The sequence below is a fragment of the Kwoniella pini genome, chromosome 1 (genome assembly GCF_000512605.2).
Source record: "Kwoniella pini CBS 10737 chromosome 1, complete sequence".
In the NCBI taxonomy this organism is placed as follows: domain Eukaryota; kingdom Fungi; phylum Basidiomycota; class Tremellomycetes; order Tremellales; family Cryptococcaceae; genus Kwoniella; species Kwoniella pini.
This window is the reverse complement of record NC_091716.1, coordinates 2,535,456-2,552,181: the sequence shown is the minus strand read 5'-3', so window position 1 is coordinate 2,552,181 and position 16,726 is coordinate 2,535,456. Positions and strand designations below refer to the sequence as shown.

Genomic DNA, 16,726 nt, shown 5'->3' with positions numbered 1-16,726 from the left:
GTAATGACTTCGTGTCGGCTTTGGAGAAGGCACCGGAGGTTGTCGACTGGTCGCCTCGAATAAGAGGACATGGCCGCAATAACCAGCTACCAGGATTAGTATCGGATGATTCGGAAGGCATTGAATCGCTAATCTAGCATTTGTATCTATGCATTGCTAGGGCCCTGTGGAAGACCGTTTAGACCTTTGGTACGACATATGAAACTCATCACATGGACCTTATTTTAATTCTTAAACACACACACCCAATCATTCCTCTTGTTCCCCTTGTAGACCCTCTTCTTGCTGTTCCTTCTGTTTACCTCTCATCGCTCTTATACGTTCTACTCTCTCTTCACAAGCCATATCAAATCCTTTCACACGTTCTTTTCTAATTAATTGAATTTCTAACATCCGAATTTGCCTTCCATCTCCAATCAACCCATTTGATGATAATCCATCATCAAATCTATCAAAATATAATGACCAAATATCTTTATTTGAATCTTCTTGAACTGCTATAAAACCTTCCCAACTTTCAAATGTCATTCTTTTTTCTATGGAAGTACAATCCCATGGTCCAGCACAATGGTTTTCAACATCTGTTTTTATTCCATATTTCAGTTCATGTGTGTTTCTATCAACATAAATCCAATTTAATTGATTTGCTTCATTTATCGTACTAACTAATCCTTCACCTTTGTATCCTGCTCCTGCCCATTTAGTTTGATTTGAAGGATAAGGAAGATAATATCCTGCGAAAGGGTGAATTGAATCTGGAGGAAATGTAGATTGAGAGTGTCGGATGTATAGCTATGATAATTAGGTAAGTGATTGCTATTTCCCGTTGATTGTTAGATATCGGTTTCAGATCACCTTGTTATCCTTTAGTACTATCAAAGCTCCATCGAATTTCTCAGTATATCCTGGGACAGCCGTAGGCAATTTCACTATCATATTTACTTTTTGTCCTCGATGCGCCTCTTTAGCTTGTGCTTTTTGACCATGTCTTACGGCTTCTGTTGTACCGATAATTGCTGGACAAGCGGCAACAGCACTTAGGATGCCCAAAACCATTATGTCATGAGGGCCAAAGCTACGAATGGAACAAAATCTGCGAGTCTAGATATTACGGCGGCAAAATTGGATTGACGAGAGGCCTCTCAATGCAATGTCGATGAAGGATAAGTTCAAGAACAGAAGAATTCAAGTCAATTATCAACGTTGAAACTTGTAAAGAACAATGACGTATTGTGATTTGACTGAATATATGCCCGAACCAGATGTAAGGGTCAATCCAAGAACAAAGGACGCTATGACCACGTCAATCGGAGATATTCAGCTTTCACAAGATTACAAACTGAAGCTTGTGGATGAAAAGTTAATCTATAAGAGCAAGGTTATGAAACAATGCATTCGTGTATCAAATTTAAAAACATTGAAAATTGCGATAATTCAAACCAAATTCTACATATTGTTCCATCCACTATATTCTTATCTTGCTCTTCTCCATTTTTATTCCAGCTCAACGAAACATCTTATATAAATTAAACTTAAAGTAATCCAATAGTAATATCACCTTTAATTCTAGCAGATAAATGAACTTCAACATCTAAATCTAATTGAATTCTAATTTTTAAACTTCCACTATCATTATCTTCTTTTCCATCTTTTTTTCCAACTTGTTTTAAATTTTCTTCACCAATTTGTTCAGATAACATTTTTTTTCTTTTTCCTAATGGATTTAAAGCAACATCTTTTATAGCATTTTTTGAATCTTCATCATCTCCTGGTTGACCAGATTTAATCATTCCATTTGACATTGTATTTTCAAAAGGAGTTTTTTCTTCATTATCATATTGTTCATCTTCTTGTTTTTGATCTTGTGATTGATTAGCTTGTTGTTTTTGTAATTGTTGTCTTAAGCAAATCTTGTAAGTCAGCTTAAATCGCTTTCATCATTGATATAAGATAAATATCGCCACTTACTCTTGTTCCGACATTTCTAACAAATCAGCTAATGGTGGTGTGTATGTGATTTCGACGTTTTATACGGGTGAGAGCTCTAAACAGCAAGAGATGTAATTGTTACGTTAATGATATAATGTGTTGCGGTTAGAAAAGAGTATAAATCCAAATGGGAGATCAAGTTCATGCTCTTATGAGCTGAGCGAATGGTTGACATAGATTACATTGTCAACGTCATATCACTCAACGAACAAAGGATACCATTCCCATCTTCAAACGGATTCTCGACTTTCGAATATATGATGTCACTAGAAGTATCAATACGTCAATGCGTCCTTGGATTGTTGAGTCGACTGAAGTATTATGAAAGGGAGAACTTCGAGTCTAAGGAGTCTTTGTAGCTTTTTTGAGGGTCTAGATGTGTATAATGTGTTTTGCGTTAAGGGTTCGCCTTGAATTAGTTGTCAAGCTGTGTCTTGCTGGAGTACATTGCTCCCTTATATTCCCAGTTCCGTACAATAGTCAGTGTTAGCATAGAATAGGTTTCCAAAGGTCGTGTTGCATACTGTAGCATGAATTTCATATATAACCATTTTCAGAGACATACGAAATTTCACCAAAGGGCTTATTTTGCCATCTCATCTCAACTAAGCATCCTTGTACCTTGCGCCCTTTATTTCTCGCATTTTGATGCACCAGGAGATCCACCAGCTTCAGTCAAAGGAATGCACGTCATTGGATAAACAGGTACAATCAATCAATCTTCGAATTCATTTGATCCTGAAAATATGAAATCGCTCGAATCCAAGTTATAAATCTTTCACCGAGACCCCCCCAACTTCGCAAAATCATTTTTATCACTTTTCATGTTTTTTATCTTTTCGCCCATTTATTGAATTCTTATAAAAATCATATTTCATTTCGTTTCTCAACTTTTTACTAATGCTTCAGCCTGTTCTGACCTCATCTGGACTTATGCCTGGTTCATATCACCCTATGTGTGACCATAAAATTGTTTTCTAATGTTTATGCGGGTAAAAATTTTGCTGATTAGATCTGAAAGTATGAGTTTCAGTGATATTGTTAACATCATTACAAAACCATTAGACTTCATTATGAAGCAGCTCTACTACTTAAAATCTTACTAAGGGGAAAAGTTGACGCGTAACTAGTATGATAAGTCAAGTAAGTAATCAGAGGGACTTAGCGTAGTTGAAGGACCATCTACGATTTTCTTCTTTTTTTCTTTTCGTTTCTTTTCTCTTTTTACTTAATTAATTCAATATTAATAGATTTCAATCGTCACTAAATACAGTCACTCAGAATACATAACATACTCAACAATCGAGCATACAAGTATGATAGCTGAAATAAAATGCATAAGGATAATGAATTGGGTTCATCCAATCATACCAAAGTTCATATATATCAGCAAACAAAAGAACAATATGAGGTGGATATTGCGGATAGGCTTGATTCCACGTTAGATAATCCATTTCTTGTGAATACACCACAGTCAAACAAAGAAATAGTGAAGTCCTCTTCTCCGACAGTTTCATCATATTCGCAGATTTCACTACCTGGGTTAGGATTCTCACAATCATCCATTTCTTCAAGCCCGATAAGAACGCCTATTTTACAAGGTATTTCTGACGATGACAACTCGCCACATTCCCTACAGCATACACCCCAGAACACCATAGACGATATACATAATATACTTTCGCCTTTTCGCAATTTTGGGTCTCTCACACCGGGCAAGCAGAAAAGAACCAATGCAGAGATCGATGAGACTGATTCCTTAGCTTCACCTTCAACCCCAACTCATATTGAATTGAAGCTTGAATTGGAAAGTCCCCTAAGTAACTTGGGTTTATGTACTCCAACTCGACTTCGACTTCAACCTCAATATGTTCCTACATCAAGTGATAGGGAATGGCGAAGCCCCCTAACTCACATTCCATCCCACATCGAGTCGAGTCCTGGACTGACTAGTCCTTTCCTTCGCTTAGGTCTTGGTTCACCTAAACAATGCATTTCCTCACTCTCTCCTCAAATTTCAACATCCCTAAAACCCGACATTACAACGGCTGTACCTATTAAAAGTAAATCACAGTTGGAAATACCCTCACCAAGTGATATTCCCGATACACCTACTTCATATCGATTTTACCCTTCCGCCAAAGTCTATAACTCTCACCCATCATATGATTTAACAATTCCCAAACAGCCCATTTTCATACCTATACCTATAAAGCAATCGCCCAAGACCCCTTCAAAAGATATAAAACCTCTTTTACCTATTACTCCGCCTTCCATCCCTAAAACCAACAACAATGAGTCCAATGACCAATCTGAGATCAAAGTTAATTTTCTAACTCATTTATCCATCGATGGGGGTCTAATCCCATCCCTCAATCGTTTAAAAATTCGAATGAAGGGTACATTTGAGAGTGTAAAAGGTGTGAACATGTTCATAAATCCTGCTAAAAAATCAGTCATAGAAAGAGATGTAGCAGAAGTCGCGGAAGCAGCTGAATTGATGAGCTCTTTTGGTGAGTCAGAAAAAAATTGTATAAACTCTTCCTGATAATCAACATTTCTTTCTGTCAGGATACGAATTCAGAAGACTTTCAATGGCTCACGCTGTCCATACAACGAATCTGCTATCTTCTGACGAGTAAGTGAGGATTTATAATTGGTAATATTCTCAGCTGATCAGCCTATATCTCTGTAGCAATCTTCGAAATCGCTCTAAAGAAAGTATAATTACTGAACTCAAATTAGCCGAAGTGTTAGGTATACCTACTCTGGTCATACAGTAAGTGCAGTATGAAATATGATATCCTTTCGCCGCTGATCTTTGAACACAAGCTTGGGATCGGAAGGAAGATTTGCAGATGAGGACAGTAAAATTGATAAAAAACGAATGAAGCTTTTAGCGAGTGACCTATTGGAGATACTCGAGAGGACTAAAGAGGTGATTTTGGCTATCGAAAATACCGTGAGCATTTTGAAATCAAACGAAATAAGAAAGTACAATTCTAATTACTCATATTCAATTTTTCTCTAATCTGGAAGGTACACCCTTCACCTACTTCTTTGACAATGCTCCAATCTCTCGCATTGCTGTTCACTCATATATCTCATCCTCGATTAAAAATATGTTTAGATTTAGCTCATCTTCATATTTCGGAATTGGATTTGAACGAATTGGACAATCGAGAAGACTTATTTGAAATGTTGAAAAAAGTGGGTAAAGATAGAATAGCAGGTATTCATGTTGGAGGATGTGGGACTGAACATGGTGGAAAAAGTGATCGACATATTGAGTGAGATTTTCTCTTGTGAATTTAAGTGAGCGTTTAATTGACAGAAAGTATGATTTTGTAGAATAGGATTGTAAGTTTATAAGTATCATTGATGTTCGAATTGACTTAATGATGAGACAATTTGATAGCGGATCAATCAAATTATCTTCAATTCGCTCAATACTTCGTCATCCAATATTTCATTCAATTCCAACTTTAATAGAAACTCCAAGATATTTTCGAGATTTCAGACAATCAAAATCATTAGCTATATCAACGAGATTTAATAATGATTTTCAATTGAAAAATAGAAATAGAAATCATAGAATTGAAGAATTAGAAGAATCACGTTCAGAATTAGAAAGGAAATTAATATTAAATTCAATTAATATTTCTGATAAAGAATGGGAAATTAATGAATATAAATTAATGATTAAATATAAAAAAGAAAGGAAAAAAATTGATAATTCAATTTATAAATTAATTAAATTTGGTAAAAATAAAGAATTTACTAATGGATGGATTAAATTTATAGAAAGTAGAAAAAAACATTTAAATTGTTATAGAAAATTACTTGGTAAAAGAAGAAGTAAAGTAAATAAGAGAAAATGATTATCCATTTTTCTTTAATATACTTTTTTTACTTATTTGCATATCTATCTGTTTTTATCTTAATTCATTAATAAAGTTGTATAAGTAAAAATTAAATTTGTATGATTAAATAAATATTATATTTCTTTTTCAAAATAATATACTATAAGAAAAAAATATATAGATATTCTTAGCTTTTACCTAATCCAGCTAATTCTCTCATTTCAGAAACTTCAATAATTCTTGCTTGTCCTAAATTATTTTTATCTATTATACCTTGTCTTGAATCTTCAATAGATTTTAAAATAGATAAAGCAACATGATCAACATGAAGTGGAAAAGTTTTAAATGATTCTAATGTACCATAAAAAAAAGAATTTGATGCGAATGGATTTTTTCCACCTAATTTTAATGATAATTTTGATGAAATATCAATTAAAAATGCAGGTAATGTTGTTAATGGTCTAATATGTGGATGATACATTAATCCTGGTTTTTTTTTTTTTTTTTTTGAAAAGAAATTTAAAATAGTATCATTTAGTAACGATTTACAAAATTTTGTTTTTAAAATAACTCACCAGGCCTTATTAAAATAGGTTTAATATTTCCTTTATTTAAAGATTCTTTATTATTATATAATTCACATTTTCTAATTATTTCAAATTCTGCTTCACGTTTAGTTTCAATATATTTTGAAGGAATTAAAGGTTTAAATGCATCTGCTGCTGAAATATAAATGAATTGTTTTTGTTTTGGTTGATTTAAATTTAATGAAAAAGGTTCAGAAAGAAAAGTATCAAGTACTTTTAAAGCTATATTATAATGATTTTTCATATTATCAGTTGAAAGAAAAAAAAAGGAAAAGAGAGATAGAATTGAAATTTACCTGAATTTTTATTTATACCTTCATATCCTAATTGATTTTCATTTTTTTCATTTTTTAATGATAATAATGGATTATTTTTTTCTTTTTCATTTGATAATAAAACATTTGAAAATAATTCAAATAAATTACCTTTTTTTAATGATTGTTTATAATTTGAATTTTCTAATAAAATACCTAAAGTATGTATTATACTTTCTTTTTCTTTTATTAAATTTTTATAAGTTTCAGGTTCAAATGCATTTCCTTTTTTCCAATTTACTTTTTCAACCCAAGAAGGTGTATGTCCTTTTAATGTTTTATATGGTTTACCAGATGAACTAAAAAGGAATTCGATAAATAAATAAATTAAATTAATCAACAAACAAATATACAAATTCTTTCATAAATTATCAATAGGTAGGTAAATTCGATACCTCACCTCATACTGCTAACTTCCCATCCTTTTCCAACTGCCGCTTTACATATTGCTGAACCTAAAAAATCATACATCAGCTTTATTAAGTCGATTTCCAAACTCCTAGTAATATACCTAAGAAACCATTTCCCCCTACTACCAGTATTTTTGGCACTGACATGTCCCTGTGAGCACGCAACTCTGTGCACAATAAGTTGGCGATACAGACTCAGTTTTCCTTCAATTAAACAAGTCGCTTGTTGCTTGTACTCAGTTGCCGAATGATAGAGATTACTTGACAACATAAAGAAAATATCAGAAATCGCAGGAATGGATCGGACAACTTTGGATCAACCTCCACATTAGCTAATTCGCGTCACCTCACCTGCATTCATCGGTTGCGCGATTAACCCAGTCATGCTTGCCATACGAACTTCACTGTAAAGCCAATGCAACACAGAATACCGTCCAAAAGATTCATTCATGAGTTTTCAACTTATATAATTTGTTTACAAACAGATAACTACAAAGGGTAAGGATTTGGTTCTACAACGTAAACAGGGTGAGACAGGATTATTGTCCACCACGAAGTCTCAAGACCAAATGTAAGGTAGACTCTTTTTGGATGTTGTAGTCTGATAAAGTCCTACCATCTTCCAGTTGTTTACCTGCAAAGATCAATCGCTGTTGATCGGGAGGGATACCTTCCTTATCCTGAATCTTGGATTTGACATTGTCAATTGTGTCTGACGATTCAACTTCAAGAGTGATAGTCTTTCCGGTAAGACTACGATATATCATCGATTAGCTGAAGACCTCTTCCCAACCGCGGAACCGTACTTACGTTTTCACGAAGATCTGCATACCACCCCGCAATCTGAGTACCAAATGAAGGGTAGACTCCTTTTGAATGTTGTAATCAGATAGAGTTCTTCCATCTTCAAGCTGTTTACCGGCAAAGATCAATCGTTGTTGATCAGGGGGGATACCCTCTCTGCACAAGTATTGTCAGCGTTTGCGTGAAAGTCTTGGAAAGGAAGATGCTCACTTGTCTTGGATCTTCGATTTGACGTTATCGATGGTATCGGATGACTCGACTTCGAGAGTGATCGTCTTACCGGTTAAGGTCTTAACGAAGATTTGCATACCACCTCTCAAACGTAATACTAAGTGGAGTGTAGATTCTTTTTGGATATTGTAGTCTGAAAGAGTTCGGCCATCTTCAAGTTGTTTACCAGCGAAAATGAGTCGTTGTTGATCAGGTGGAATACCTTCTTTGTCTTGAATCTTGCTCTTTACGTTGTCAATGGTGTCGGACGATTCAACCTCGAGAGTTATGGTTTTACCAGTGAGAGTTTTGACGAAGATTTGCATACCACCTCGAAGACGAAGTACGAGATGCAAAGTAGATTCCTTTTGGATATCTATCATGTTGTCAGACGGATTTCTGCAGATCGGGCAAGGAAGTTCGACTCACTGTAATCGGAGAGGGTTCGGCCATCTTCAAGTTGTTTACCAGCGAAGATCAATCGTTGTTGGTCAGGAGGAATACCTTCTTTGTCTTGGATTTTGGATTTGACATTGTCAATGGTATCGGATGACTCTACCTCAAGGGTAATGGTCTTTCCGGTAAGGGTTTTGACCTGTGGAAGATCGCGTCAGCTTGTTGTTCGCATTTGAGCTACGCAGAGCTGACTCACGAAAATTTGCATGACGACAGTACTTCTATCGAGGATTTGTAAGTCTATAGATCTATGCAGGGCGATGAAAAAGTAAACAAAGTAAGAATAGGGAGAGAAGAGAAAAGGATAAAACTTGGTCAGCGAACTTGATCAGAACGTTGCTTTTAGCGCAATGGTGAGCCACGATGATCTGGTCGCCATAGAAAGGCGTCGAGCGATATGAACAAGGGAAGAAGGAGCATTGATTATTAAAACCGATTGGAGGAAAAGGGGATGAGAATGGGTGGCAACGATCAACGTGTCAATCCTTATCTTCCCCTCGTCCGATTTCTATGCATCCGTCGTCCTTCAAGCATGATATCCAGATATGCTTCTCGAACATATTGGTCCCAGTGACGAAGCAGAGGAAGTGTCACTCACGATTGTTGTGTATGTTGTTACTCAATATTAGAGAGATAATAGAAGGGAAGAAGGACGAGATGATGGGTATGTATGGTGTATATATACCCCGGATTAAATGACGCTTACGCTTTAAGGTATAAATAAAGTACCCTGAAGCATCGTACGGTGAAGATAGTTATCTGACTCAGCCATTTAACCAACCTACTAAACGTGGCAATTCCTGAAACAAGGACACGGACTTACGGTCAAGTCCGAGTGTGGCATATCCATTTCAAAGTAAAGACGCGTAGTTTATCTTGATTCTTGATATTCTTGATGCACGGTTCACCGGTTAAATGAGCTAATACCTTACCAAGTTATAATGAATGAACAGATGAAACAAGGATTGGTGGCCACTTCAGCTTAGCATTCATCATCATTCATCTACTTCCTCATTATCTTTATCATCATTATCATATCGTGTTTCCTGCATATCTCATTAGCATATTCGTAGCATATATATACATATACATACCATATCATTACATACTTTACTCACGGTCGTTTGACACGCCTTCATAAATACTTTCATTCACGTCAGCCAAAAAAGCAACGACTCTTTCGATATTCACAAACGACAATACCCCCTTCCTTTAACCTAGTCCAATACTGTATCAAATCAGATCAACAAGTAACGACGATTATAGACAATCTCTTCTGATATCATACTACACAGTATTTTCATCAGTCTCATATACTGGAATCACATAACATTTCAAAACAATCTTAAAGCCATAATTTCACAAAATGTCCATTTCTTTACCCAACGGGACTCTCCTCGCCGCTCCTTCGTCCTCCTCCACAGTTCAATTATCAGCTGCTGTCACACGTATTCTGCACTTGGCAAATTTCTCATCAGAGTGAGTTATCATTGCATTGCTCTGCTATTCCACAATCACGTTGATACTGACTCATGCTATAGTCTGAAAACAAGAGACCTTCAAAACCTATTCAAAGAATGGGAATCCGAGAAAGGCGGATACAGGATTAAGTGGTTAGATGATGTCAACGCTTTAGTTGTTTTCGCCGATGCATCAGTAGGTAAGTCAGTCAATTTCTTATAATTCCAGATCCAAAATATCATATAATCTTGGTTTGACATGAATAATTTTGAGCTTACTTTTATGGTTATCAGCCAAACGTGCATACCTCTCTTTACTTCTTCATCGTCCACCACAATTTTCCGGTTTGATCAAACCATACGATCGACCTGATGCTGCTCAAATCATTCAATCACTTGCAGCTCGATCACTAGGTCATAGATCAGCTGGTTCAACAATGAATGGATCAATTTCATTTCCATTTCCAACTAATACAGATCCTGCTGCTCCTCAAGTTCATTCTAGAGCAATGTCAGTTACGAATCCACTTAATAAATCAGGATCAATTTCTATTAATCAAGGTCAATCAATTTCAAATTCATTAAACGGTGGTGGTGGTGGTGGTGGTGGTATAGGACATGTTAGAGGATTAACTGCTCCTCAAAGAATTGGAGGTGGTACAATTGGTGGTAGTATTGTAGGTGGACATCATAGAACAGGATCAGCTTCTTCTTCTTGGAATAATAGACTTAGTGGTTCTTTCGGTGTTGGTGGTGGTGGTCTTAGTGGAGTAGGAAATTCAAATCCTTTTAATGGTGGAGGTGGTGGTGTTTTAAATTTTGCATCAAATTCTGCAAATAAATTACCAACTCATAATGAAACTTCTATTAGTGCTTCAAGATCAACAAGTGAATCTGATGGTGAACCAAATATAGTTATTCTTGATCCATCTGCTACTCAAGGATTGAAAACTAGATCTAGAATTACAAATGGAAATGGACGAAGAGAAAGTATTAGTGCTGAAAAAGCTATGAGAGAAGTTGAAAAAGCTTTAGCAAGTGTTGAAGCACAAGGATAAGGTGCATTTAGTCTGTACCTGAATCTTCGAGGTGTAGATTAAATCCCGTTCAAAATTATTAACTTTGCTTAGTGGAGTGGAAAATAAGTAGGAAATTTAAATGTTGGTCATTTATGGACAATCTTGTGAGATTTGACAATGTACATATTGTATTAACCATTAGTCAAGAATTATTTCAAATCATCATATTCATTCAAATCATTCATTATAAATTATTTTCATATGTCATGATTATGTATATACATTTATGCTATGTTATGTTATGCAATGCTAATTTAATCATCATTTAAAATTGACCTTTTACCTGAACTTCCAGTTAAATTTGGACTTAAACTTTATGAAATACTATTTCCAGTAAATTGTGGATTAAGTTTATCAATAGAATTAGATCCTGTTCTTTGTGGAATAATTTTATTACTATTATTATTTGATTGACCTGTATTTTGTGGAGATAAAATACCAATAATATTTTGTTCACCATTTCCATTATTATTATTATTATTATTCATCATTTTCTTTAAAGTTAATTCATTTTTTCTTTGACGAATTCTTTCAGCTTCTTCAGTTCCACCTGTTTTTTTTAATTTTTTACCACCTAATTTTAATTCTTGTTGAAATTCATCAATTTTATTTAATTTTTCTTTTTCACGTTGTTTTTGTTGTTCTTCAATTGCTTTTAATCTTGAATTTGGATTTCCAATTTCTTTTGTTCTAATTTCTAATAATAAATTATCAATTCCTCCTCCTTCACCTGATGTACCACCTTCTGAATCTATTGGTAATGTAATTAAAGGTTTTATAAATGTTGTTTTACCACTACCACTACTGTTATTATTAGAAAAAACTCTTCCACCACCATTAATAGTTCTTTGTGAAACAAAATCTTTTACATTTCCAAATATAATTCCAACATCTTCTAAGTCTTTTTTTAAATCTGTACATAATTTAATTTGATAAGATAATAATTTTTGTTCTTCCATTACTCTATGTAATTCAATTTGCCAAGTGGCTCTCCACATTGGATCAGCTAATTGTACATCCGAACTTAATTGATCTACCAATTTTTTAGCTTTATCTAAATCATTTGTGATAGTTACCATTTGAGATTTCGATGGAATTACATATCTCTTACTTGCATCTTCTCTTGCTTTATCAATTAGATCCGACACATCCTCGACTGATTGAATCGTATCCTGACATTGACTTTCTAATTTCGCCTTCGAAGTGTCGAGTAAAGCTCTATTACCGCCCATCTTGGTCTTCACCACATCTCGCATGGCCGAATTTTGCGTTCGAAGTTTTGTAAACGACTCTTTTGTTTCGGTCAGGAAGTCTACGTGAATCTGACGCATCACAGCAAGATCTCGACGGAGAGATTGCAGTTCTTCATGCTGTTTCTGGAGTTCCGCCTCTTTCTCTGGAGACAGCTTTATGTGAGACCCTGGCAAAGGAACAGGTGGTACTGCTGTATTGGCGGAAGAAGGCGCGACCGTATCAGAAGATGCTTTTCTGACTAGAGTGGACGGACGGGACATCTGAGTGGAAGGTGATACGGCAAGGAGGGATGGGGAGGGAGTCATTGAGTGTCGACGAGTCTGGTCAATGGCTGATTTCATATCTTTGATCTCTTGCATGAGGCTTGCAAAAGTCGTGTCGAAGTGTTGTTTCACTTGGTCAAGGGCTACAGGGAGTGTCAGCATTGAGGTAAATGGGAACTGGTTGACTCACGCTCGATATTCAGGCTCAAAACACAGCCATCCTTCAACTCGTCCATGTCTTCCAGCTCAAATTGGACACCTGTCCTATTATCCCTGATGTAGACATCCGGGAAATCTTCCATACCAGGGTCGTATTCAAACCTCTCCATGAATAATAATCTAAGATTTGAGAGGGTGACGGGCAGGTCGACTACAGCTTTCTTGACTTGTCGGCCTATTTGTAGGAAGAGACTGACATTGCTTGGAGCTGAGACGGATGATCGAGGCCGAGGCGTGGCATGTTGGTTTATATCATCAAGTTCTGGAGTTTTGACTATTCTCACTGATCGGTCGGATTGATCGTCGGATGTCGGAGTTGTGGGTCTAGCAGACGAATCCCCATTCGTCACCGAATCGGGCGCTAAGGACTCTGCTCCGACCGCTTTGTGTAGAGCGGCATTAGTCATTGCTTCTGGTAAAGCAGGCATCGGTGGTGGCCTGTCTGCTCTTCGTGTGGGTCGTTGGGGAGAACTGATCCCACCTTTCTTTCCTGGCGATCCCGGCAGCATCTTGTGAAAAGTATAACTTGAGAACCTCTTAGATGCCCTACGTTCCAGCGCATCGGATCGTTGCAGGGCTGCCAGGGTGGCGCGAGTCTCCGGAGGAACATCTGGTAAGCTGTCAGGGCTTGGCTGAGGTGGGTCAAGAGCGGCTGGAAGATTAAGAATGGGGAGAGAGGGGGTGATAGAGGGCGGTAGCTCAGGAGGTTCTGCATCGCTGGGCGGGATTTGCTCCAACATCTTTGCAGGCGACCTAGTCGGAGGAGACTTTATCGGCGAGCCATTGGTGAGATCTGAATCTGCCGAAAAGCGGGACACAGGGCGTTGGGAGGAATAACTATCTCTGCTGAATCTATCCGGTCTAGGTGGTTTCGTGGGAAGATTTTGAACTTGTATGGTTGGCGGTGGAAATGGTACAGGCTGATCTACAAGCTGGTGTCGTACTGGTTCTTGCGGTATAGGTGAAGGGGAGAGGGATCGTTTGGGTTGATTAGGTTGTTCCGGCCTGATGCGCGGAGGGCGGAATGCGTCAGGGGGAGCAGGTCTACTGGGCAACCCTGTCCTGTTGTGATTTCTCTCAGCAAGGGCGGATGATGAAGGTACTTTGGTGGAAGGTAAATTGGAATGCTGGGATGCTGGGCTGGTCGAACTTGTCGATCCACCTGACTTGTGGGTCATTCTAGGATCAACCTCGGGAGGAGGGATAGCTTCTCCTTTCGAGGGCTTACGTTGTTGACGAGCATCGGGCGGTACCGGTGGACCGGCTTGGCGGTCTTGCAGCAATCTCTTGTAGGCTGCCTGTTTTTGTTTTAGGCCATGGAGGAGATTGTATATGATTTGACGGATCTCAGGCAAATAGACTTCTAAAGTCTCGTGGTTCTGGTCATAGGACAAACACTGTTCTAAACATCCTCGTAAATCTTGAGGTATGGCGTCGAGCTCCCTATTGAAACAGCCAGAAGGTTAATGAAGTTCATTAACGGAAAAGGTAAAGGGATTTGGTTTGTTTCACTCACTGCGTCGGGATCCCAGCTCGGTGAAATGCCTGTATACACACCTCGAACCCATTACCCAGCCTGACGTAAATATCGCTTACCTGAGTACGATGAATACTGAATGAGTGTTCCCATCCATTATGACGGGCCCGTGTTGGATACACTTACATCTGTCTCTGATATTAACGATTGCGACCACTGCTCCAGGCCATGTAAGAGTTGTTTAGTGGTTACCAGCAGTCGAGTAATAGATGAGTCTAGGGCAGAAGTGTACTGTCCCTTAATGTATCGAAGGTCATCAGCACCGAGTCTCTGGAAAATACCCCTTTGTGGTGTATAGCACTTACTGTTGATTTACTACTCCCACTTGTCCTCCTAGGCGGTCGATCTGCGATACTTCCTTGGCCACCTGTTTCCCGGCCTATTGGACTAGGATCTAAGCTCATGTTGGTTGATGATTGATCGTATGTCGACGGTCCAGGTATTGGTGTGGGATAAGATATATTCGGTCTCGACATGACCGTAAGATTATTGCGTGCAAAGGATAGTGAAGGTAATTGTGATTGGGGAGATTACCTCTTCTATCGTCAACGAAGATTTTATCAGCTCCTCGACACACCGCTTTCTAAGTCCTACACAACAAGTTCCTAGACTCGCGAGAGTGTCAATCGATGGTGGTAATGAAATTGACAATATGATCAAAGTGAATGTTAATAAGAATGGTTTGTGTCATTTGTGTTTTTATTCTTTGTGTATTGGGAATTCGTGGCCCCGCACAGATCACGGGCTAAAAGTTTAAGCGTAGTTGATTATTTTGGAACTTCCTGTCTTCACTCCTTTTCACATATATGTTATTACACCCAGTCGTTCACATCAAGCACTCCGAGATCAGCACCTCTGATTGAACCTCGAGTATCATAAGCAGCTGAGGAAGAAGGAGGATTCAACACTCAAGATGCCCGCTATCTCATCGGCTGGCTCTTCAAGCAGGATGTCTTCCCCTGCGCCTTCTGCGGCCGGTTCAGGCTCGGTTCAGCCAATTGATGCTTATCGACCGATTTCCACTCAAGTCAAAGTGGGTGTTTCTCAAAATTCCTCACAGGATGCTAATATACTTTTCAGAGACCAATCTTACCACTCATCCCTTCGAGCGAAATTCCCAATTTGCCCTCACTATTATCGCTGGACCCATCAACTTATTCATCGAGATTATCAGGCAAAACTCTACAAACTTCCGATCCATCTTCCTCTACTACCATCCCAATCTCGAGTAGTACTATCTCACCTCTGGTCAAGGGTAAGAAACGGAATAGAGGATACCCAAGCGAAAGGGAAAAGGCCAGGAATGAACATCGCATGAGTGAAACCAAGCGGAAAGATTTAGGTCTCAGCGGAATGAGGAAAGTCAGGAGTAGGCTAGGTGGGATTATGGGAAAAGGTTTACGTATAAAGTGAGTGGAATGTTGGTTTCATTTCATCATACTAAGCTGATCAACTTTTTGACAGCTATGACTCGTTAATTCCACTGAACCATCTACATACCCGATACCTTTTTCAACTGTTAAGCTTACCGAAATTACCTGATCCCAATCAACCTTTACCAACGCCTGGAAGCGAAACAACTATCAATTCAGATGTTTTACTTTCGAAAATCTCAAAAGCCGATTTGACAGGTATGAAAATTCAGATTACTTCTGCAAAAAACCCTTCTTTAATCGGTCAAAAGGGTATAATAATAGAAGAAACATATTCAACTTTTCGTTTAGTAACATCGCATGAAAGTAAAGTTAAAGTTATACCTAAATCAGGATCTTTATTTAGAATTCACTTGCCAGCTTATTCCCCGATGAAAGGCTCAGATGATCTGGAAGGGTTTTTGAAGATTTGTCCGAGATTACAAATTGATTTATTAGGAGATAATTTCTTAAATAAGTCGAATGATAGACCTGGGAAGAAATTGAAATATGGTCAAGGTGGTGGTGGAGGTTCAGGTTGGGCTCAAACTTGGATCAAAGAGACAGATTGGGAAATGACTTTTGCCAAGTTGTCTGAAACTTTAGACGAAATACCACAACATGATCAGCAATCTACATCAAACATTGGGAAAAGGGTTACGCAGAAACCATATAAAAGGAAAAGAAATAAGAGTAGGAGGAAGGATCCACCAGCTTTCGGGAATCCCGAATGATCATGGCCAGTCAAGCTCAAAGATGGAGTAAGGAGCAAGCATTATAGGAATAGCATGCGTGAGTAGGCACGGCGGGGCGGAATGAGGGAGCGGTTGCAGGCAAAATTTGTGGATAAGCAGGTAACGCAGAATCGG

At 37.8% G+C, this 16,726-nt stretch overlaps 8 protein-coding genes across 8 annotated transcripts; 3 read left to right on the top strand and 5 right to left on the bottom strand.

Moving 5' to 3' along the window:
• Positions 1-249: 249 nt before the first annotated feature.
• I206_100975 (uncharacterized protein) lies at positions 250-1,056 on the bottom strand (the record flags this gene model as incomplete). The annotated part of the gene is made up of 2 exons (XM_019152131.1): positions 250-792; positions 856-1,056. The coding sequence occupies 2 exons, from the start codon at positions 1,054-1,056 to the stop codon at positions 250-252; spliced, it is 744 nt and encodes a 247-aa protein (XP_019014269.1).
• A 476-nt stretch (positions 1,057-1,532) lies between these two features.
• I206_100974 (uncharacterized protein) lies at positions 1,533-1,982 on the bottom strand (the record flags this gene model as incomplete). Its single annotated transcript, XM_019152132.1, has 2 exons — positions 1,533-1,899; positions 1,969-1,982. The coding sequence occupies 2 exons, from the start codon at positions 1,980-1,982 to the stop codon at positions 1,533-1,535; spliced, it is 381 nt and encodes a 126-aa protein (XP_019014270.1).
• A 1,340-nt stretch (positions 1,983-3,322) lies between these two features.
• I206_100973 (uncharacterized protein) lies at positions 3,323-5,870 on the top strand (the record flags this gene model as incomplete). Its single annotated transcript, XM_019152133.1, has 7 exons — positions 3,323-4,502; positions 4,561-4,627; positions 4,685-4,768; positions 4,822-4,951; positions 5,029-5,279; positions 5,341-5,349; positions 5,408-5,870. 7 exons carry the CDS (start codon positions 3,323-3,325, stop codon positions 5,868-5,870), a joined length of 2,184 nt encoding a protein of 727 aa, XP_019014271.1.
• Positions 5,871-6,039: 169 nt separating this feature from the next.
• On the bottom strand, positions 6,040-7,310 carry I206_100972 (uncharacterized protein; the record flags this gene model as incomplete). Its single annotated transcript, XM_019152134.1, has 5 exons — positions 6,040-6,338; positions 6,428-6,661; positions 6,736-7,052; positions 7,154-7,208; positions 7,265-7,310. 5 exons carry the CDS (start codon positions 7,308-7,310, stop codon positions 6,040-6,042), a joined length of 951 nt encoding a protein of 316 aa, XP_019014272.1.
• Positions 7,311-7,702: 392 nt separating this feature from the next.
• I206_100971 (polyubiquitin) lies at positions 7,703-8,841 on the bottom strand (the record flags this gene model as incomplete). The annotated part of the gene is made up of 5 exons (XM_019152135.1): positions 7,703-7,916; positions 7,974-8,123; positions 8,178-8,553; positions 8,607-8,772; positions 8,830-8,841. The coding sequence occupies 5 exons, from the start codon at positions 8,839-8,841 to the stop codon at positions 7,703-7,705; spliced, it is 918 nt and encodes a 305-aa protein (XP_019014273.1).
• Positions 8,842-9,999: 1,158 nt separating this feature from the next.
• On the top strand, positions 10,000-11,151 carry I206_100970 (uncharacterized protein; the record flags this gene model as incomplete). Its single annotated transcript, XM_070202305.1, has 4 exons — positions 10,000-10,112; positions 10,175-10,293; positions 10,388-10,837; positions 10,895-11,151. The coding sequence occupies 4 exons, from the start codon at positions 10,000-10,002 to the stop codon at positions 11,149-11,151; spliced, it is 939 nt and encodes a 312-aa protein (XP_070058406.1).
• Positions 11,152-11,486: 335 nt separating this feature from the next.
• On the bottom strand, positions 11,487-14,921 carry I206_100969 (uncharacterized protein; the record flags this gene model as incomplete). Its single annotated transcript, XM_019152137.1, has 5 exons — positions 11,487-12,832; positions 12,880-14,351; positions 14,425-14,504; positions 14,572-14,682; positions 14,751-14,921. The coding sequence occupies 5 exons, from the start codon at positions 14,919-14,921 to the stop codon at positions 11,487-11,489; spliced, it is 3,180 nt and encodes a 1,059-aa protein (XP_019014275.1).
• A 437-nt stretch (positions 14,922-15,358) lies between these two features.
• Positions 15,359-16,591, top strand: I206_100968 (uncharacterized protein; the record flags this gene model as incomplete). Its single annotated transcript, XM_019152138.1, has 3 exons — positions 15,359-15,478; positions 15,526-15,854; positions 15,910-16,591. The coding sequence occupies 3 exons, from the start codon at positions 15,359-15,361 to the stop codon at positions 16,589-16,591; spliced, it is 1,131 nt and encodes a 376-aa protein (XP_019014276.1).
• Positions 16,592-16,726: the final 135 nt, after the last annotated feature.